This window comes from Leptodactylus fuscus, chromosome 7, assembly GCF_031893055.1.
Source record: "Leptodactylus fuscus isolate aLepFus1 chromosome 7, aLepFus1.hap2, whole genome shotgun sequence".
NCBI classification, from domain to species: Eukaryota; Metazoa; Chordata; class Amphibia; order Anura; family Leptodactylidae; genus Leptodactylus; species Leptodactylus fuscus.
In genome coordinates this window covers 36,744,569-36,751,007 of record NC_134271.1, presented here as the reverse complement: position 1 = coordinate 36,751,007, position 6,439 = coordinate 36,744,569, and the positions used below count along the sequence as shown (strand labels likewise).

Sequence of the window (6,439 nt, the reverse complement as noted above, 5' to 3'; positions counted from 1 at the left end):
AATAAATGCTTTGCTCTTATCTTTAGTCCCCTGTGCAGCTGGCTGAGTGTTCTATAATAGCTCAAGGCCTCTGATAAACGATTTAAAAAAAAATCTTAGAAACATGAATGTCAGATAACAAGCTGTCATCTGATTGGTGGTTTGAGACTATATAAGTCTGACAAATGTATTGCAATGCCACGGTCACACAGTGAATCAGAATGGCATTCCTTTGGCTTCTTTCATGCCTTGCCCTGCTCGGGGGTACTCTTGGTAAGTTGGATAATGCCTTTATTCACATTGTATTACCAATATGAATTTCTTAAAGAAAAAAAAATATATATTTTTTTTTTAAATTTAGGCTGTGGCGTGCCAAGTATTAGGCCTGTTGTCACTGGCTATGCCAGAATTGTGAATGGTGAGAATGCAGTTTCTGGTTCCTGGCCATGGCAAGTGTCACTTCAGGTACTGTGAAAACTGTTATTAATATTTGTATGTTTATTCATTATGCCAATGCTTCGGGCCCTCTGAGTGCCCAGTCGCAGTCACAATCCTATGACCACGATTGTTATACCCCCGTGAACAGTATACTGTTGTGACACAACACTTTACCACAGAATTAGTTACAGTAATCTTATAAAAAAGACCCCAAACAATAAAGAATTATAGATGATGTCTATAAGATTCATTTTTCGTGGAGAAGCCTAGGCACAGAAGACTAGAAGTATGGTCCGCTTAGTGAATGGCCTGAAGAGGCATCACTTGACTCTAGGCTTAAAGGAAAACAAAATAGAGAAGTCACAGCACCATGAGGTCCCGCAGTATTCAGAACACAAGGGGATCATTTATTAAGACCAACAGTCTTTATGTATTCCTTGCTTGCATCAGAAGCACCAATATTACTACAAGGTGCCCGGCTAATTTTAGTATGTTTCATAATCTAGCTGGTGTATATTTCAGCTGTTATTGCACCAGTTTTAGGACACAAAGCTTTGCACCCTCTATGCCACCGCCACTTTTTTAAATTTGAAAGACACAAAAAATATCACAACTTCTGGCACAAATACAGCCTTGTGCCAAAAATTGTGACTTTTATCATGTATCTTATGGTATAAAGTGTATGACATATTTTCCCCATCATATCAATTTGTATGGAGTGCCTTTAAAAAAATATATATGTATATATATATATATATATATATATATATATATATATATATATATATTGGAGAAGCTGAGATTCAAGTGTCTGGTGAGATTTCTGATACACCTATTGAATGTACAGTATGCAGATTTTTATATCAAAATCAGAAATTAATCCAAAAATAGAGAAAACAAATACAAAGGGAATAATGATTAGAGATGAGCGAGTACGATCAGCCGATCCGAACAGCACGCTCCATAGAAATGAATGGATGCACCTGGTACTTCCGCTTTGACGTCGGTCGGCCGCTTAACCCCCCGCGTGCCGGTTACGTCCATTCATTTCTATGCGAGCGTGCTGTTCGGATCGGCTGATCCGAACAGTACTCGCTCATCTCTAATAATTATCTTTCTTCTCTCCAAGTTTTTGTTTGTTTCAAAAACCTTCCACGTGTCTGAATCCAACCCTATTTATCAAATATTATTATCAGCTTGACATTTGGGCTAGAGCCACTTGGTAACGTTGGATGCAGTTCCCAACACCCAAACAAGGATTGGCTTGCTACCCTACAACTCCTTTACCAAAATAAGTTAATGGAGACAGACTGTGACCCAGAGAGTGTTGCTACTGCAGCTTCTAGTCAGAAAAAAACAAGAGCTAGTGCGTAAAGTAGTATAAGAAGTAGTACAACTCCATTCACTTGCATTAGGGAAGGAGTCACTGGGTGACAAGGCAATCTTTGGGAGTTCCAGCAAAAGTCACTGTGTAGACCTAGCCTAAGCAGACTTTATATTGGCAGACTTTTCATTTGGATGTTCAGCCATGTTCAAGTATAACCTAAGGGATTCTAGCAATTGTAAGCATCTGCAATGCTCCATTCACAAGACTATACGCAGTATATGGGTCAGAAAAAATGGAACAGTTGACATACTGTTTGATATTCATGTGTCATCTGTGATTTTCACTAACTCATACAATTGATTGAATTGAACAAGCCACAAATAGGATTCATACTAGGATCCAGAATCTATACTTGTGGCTCCTTTCTATGGCCTAGACACAGATCTGTAAAAACTATAGATGTGTGTATGGGTCCATAGAAATGAATGGGTCCATACTGTCATCCACAATTGCAGACAAAATCTATGGTTGTGCATATAAGAATACAAAACAGATGAGTTCTGTATGTAGTCCATTTTTCACAGAGCCATAGAATTTATTATTGTTTATTTATATAGCACCATTAATTCCATGGCGCTTTACATTTGGGGGTTACATACAGTACACAGAATATACAGGTAGATATAATGCTAACAGTGACCGACTGGCACGGTGGAGTAGAGGGCCCTGCCCACGAGGGCTTACAATCTATGGGGGAAGAGGGTAGAGACAGAAGGAGAGGGGGAGACAGTTCAGATGGTGGTGTGGTGATAGTGTTATTGGAGATTGTAGGCCTTCCTGAATAGGTGAGTCTTCAGGGCCTTCTTGAATCCTGTGATTGTAAGGATCAGTCTTATGTGCCTTGGTAAGGAGTTCCAGAGTATGGGGGATGCACGGGAGAAATCTTGGAGACGGTTGTGTGAGGAGTGGATGAGAGCAGAGCGGAGTAGGAGGTCGTTGGAGGATCTGAGGTTACGTGTGGGCAGGTAGCGGGAGATTAGGTTGGAGATATATGGAGGGGACAGGTTGTGGATGGCTTTGAATGTTGACGTTAGTAGCTTGAACTCAATTCGCTGGGCTATAGGTAGCCAGTGGAGGGACATTAAAACACACCAAAATAAATCATGTCTCTTTTGCTATTTTTATGGACTTATGGTCCATGAATAAATTTGTACATGCGGATGATTTTATTGAAATCAATGTGTCCACATCCTGTCCGTTATACATATGGACAGAACTAGCACATAAAAAAAGAATGTGTGAATAAGGATTAACATGTAAGTTTCCAAGGGTATTAACAGGCGAAGTAGTGACTGGTATGGTTACACTCCACAGGACAACACTGGATTCCACTTCTGTGGTGGTTCCCTGATCAACAGTCTCTGGGTTGTCACTGCTGCTCACTGTGGTGTCACGTAAGTATATATAAATAGTTGTATTCTATTCTTTTGAAATGCCAATGAGCCAGGAGCAGTTAGTGTTATGGATGTTTGTGAGCTTGGGTCTCTACAAGTTGGAAGCTGTGATCCGCACAAATTGTAACCTATTGTATCCTATTGATGTAAACTAAAATATGGATATTAAGTATGTAAAAAGTACAGAAGCAAAAAGTCCAGTATTCATTGTTGTAGACTGCTTTAACTATTGATGTGCCACAGTTACAGCTATGGAACTTTTGCTAACTTATTTTGCTATCTAAAAAATATTGATCAAGGAGGCTCTCCCTAGTCTGAAATAGGTTCCTAAAGATTCTATCAGAAAATGATTACCTCTCTGGTTGTAACAATGCAGATTTTTATATATATATATATATATATATATATATATATATATATATATATATATGTAATTTCTATGAATAAATGAGGGATAAAGAATTCAAGAAATATTACTGAAGTAGCTAAAATGGTCGCATATCTTTCTCACACAGAACCTCCCACCGTGTCATTCTGGGTGAATACGACCGTTCTTCCAACGCTGAGCCTATTCAAACTAAAACCATTTCCAGGGTAAGAAAGCAGAAACAATCAAAACGTCATTAAAATTGTCCATTTTGTCTCATAAATACAGTATACTAAACAGTGATTTTCTAACAGGTCTTCAGACACCCCAACTACAGCTCCCTTACCATTGTAAATGATATCACTCTTCTGAAGCTCACCAGCGCTGCTACCTTCAACCAGCGTGTGGCTCCTGTGTGCCTTGCTGCCTCTAGTGATGTATTCAATGGAGGAGAGAGATGTGTGACCACTGGATGGGGCTATGTAAATGCTGCATGTAGGTTTTTACAATTGTAGGAAGTAGGTATATTGGAATCATATGGACAGAATTATCAATATTTTACAGTTGTAAGATACCAGAGTGTGTCACAAAGTGAGACTGATGCATTGTTCATGTGGTAAGATAGTATTTACACTGTAAATCTCCCACACAGCATCAAGATGTTGACCATATCACTTATATTTTCGCATACTAGTTTACAAATTTGATGGACATTTACAATTGTGCCAAATTGTACCATAATTTGAGTATATAACAGGAGCAAAGTTTATCGTGCATTTTAGACAACCCACTTAGACTTTAGTTAAATGTCTAAAAAGATGAAAAACTGATAAGGCTAGCCATACACTGTAGGTTTCTGATGGCCATCATGTGGATGTCTGATTGAATTGATCATTCATTCGGTCATTCATTCATTCATTCATCATTAGTATGAATTGTCTCACCATCTTTAAAGGGGTTGTCCAAGGAAAAAAAACATATTTTTTTTTAAATAAGTAAGGTTGGTTCTGGTGCTCCGGTGTCCTCCCAACCTGGTCGGGTACTGCTGCTCCATTGTCTTCTTGAAGTGAAACTCCTCACTGGCTGTGATATCCTAAATCCCTTTTGCTGAAGTCACTGATTGGTGGCCTCAGCAAGGGACCCAAGACATCACAAGTAATGATGTCACATGTCCTGAGGAAACTGATTGGCAGTCACATGTGGCGGAGACTGCCACCAGAAGACAACAACTGAATGGCAGGATCGGACCATGCTGGGAGACATTGGGGAAAGGCGAGTATGATTTTTTTTTTTTAATTCACCTTCCCTGGGCTATTTAAAAAAATTATTTCTTTTTGCTTCAACAACCCTTTTATCAACTAAATTGCTCAACTACAGCAAACAATAAGGCAGAAAATATCCATCATCCGTTTTCGCCATACTAAAGCCTGCCATTATCCAACCTCAAATGACCATTTATTGCATCTACATGTAAAGATCCATGTGGCCATTTGTAGGGTTTAATGGTGAAATCAGATATTTTGGCTGATGAAGATGTAATGTATATGGCACCCTTAATGTGTATAACCAGCTTTAGTGGAGTTATAAACTATAACATATTTATTTATGGCATACACCACTATTTGCTGCTAAATGTTGTAAAGGGACATACAATAAGGAAGAGAAAAGAAAAATACTGTCAAGACAATGTAATTACATTCGAACATGATAGTAACAACTATTAGTTATGTACTTTTCATTTATTGGGCTAATTTTTTTTTTTTTTATCATCTTTTTATTTTGCTTAGCTCAAATAACTCCAAGCAAACTCCAGCAGGTCGCTCTGCCTCTTCTGACCACTGCTGACTGTCAGAGATACTGGGGAACCAGAATCCAGAGCACCATGATCTGTGCTGGAGCATCTGGAGCCTCCTCCTGCATGGTAGGTTATACAATGCTATTAGGCGGTTTGCACATGGCTGTTCTTACCACTTTTGCAGAAGATATATATATGAAGAATATCTTTGTTATATGGCACCTAACAGACAATACCATAACTTTTATCTGTTGGATTCAGAAAAATATATGTTCCTGTGTCATCTGCTTTTACTATATACAATTTAGCTACATACAGATATAGAAGTTTGTTGTATTTTTATTGAACAGAAATTTCTGTAAATTATCCCACTCAGTTACTACTTAACAGTAGATGGGCTGTTGCTGCTGCAAAAAGGGCTTTCCAACAATGTAAGGGAGAGGGTATGTAGGGTTTTAAACATCCATTGTATTTAATATATAGTTTGCTCATGCATTCATTTAATTGTTCTGTAGGGTGACTCCGGTGGACCTCTTGTATGCCAGAGAAATGGAGCTTGGACCTTGGTTGGTGTTGTGTCCTGGGGAAGTTCCTCCTGCTCTACTACTACTCCCGCTGTATATGCTCGTGTGACAGCTCTTAGATCCTGGTTGGACCAAACTGTTGCTGCTAACTAAATGTATCTCTAGGAATATTTTTCATTAATAAAGTTACTACATCAAGATTATATTTTGTCACATGTTCCTGTGTGTATTGTCAAACATCATGTAGCGTACAAGTAACATTAGCCTATAAAAAAATGAGAAATATGATTTTTTTAAAAAAAGAAGGGTAATGAAGAAGTATTCATACCACAGTATAAAATAAGTCAAATTATGATTATGAATCAGAGATTAGCATCCCAATTCCTTACTGGTTAATTATTCAAACCTTAAGGTTCTCTGAGCCTCTCAAAACCTGGTTTGACATTCTGGAGCAGTGCTAGATTAGAAAAGCATGGTATACAGTGGCAGAAGTAAAGTGTTGTGAGCCCCTTTGCAATCTTTAGTCCGGGGCCCCCTACCCCGTCCCTAGAGCGA

At 38.5% G+C, this 6,439-nt stretch overlaps 1 protein-coding gene across 1 annotated transcript; it reads left to right on the top strand.

Moving 5' to 3' along the window:
• Positions 1–200: 200 nt before the first annotated feature.
• LOC142212598 (chymotrypsinogen A-like) lies at positions 201–6,037 on the top strand. The gene is made up of 7 exons (XM_075280562.1): positions 201–252; positions 341–444; positions 3,119–3,198; positions 3,714–3,792; positions 3,880–4,060; positions 5,353–5,486; positions 5,876–6,037. The coding sequence occupies exons 1-7, from the start codon at positions 201–203 to the stop codon at positions 6,035–6,037; spliced, it is 792 nt and encodes a 263-aa protein (XP_075136663.1).
• The last annotated feature ends 402 nt before the right edge of the window (positions 6,038–6,439 follow it).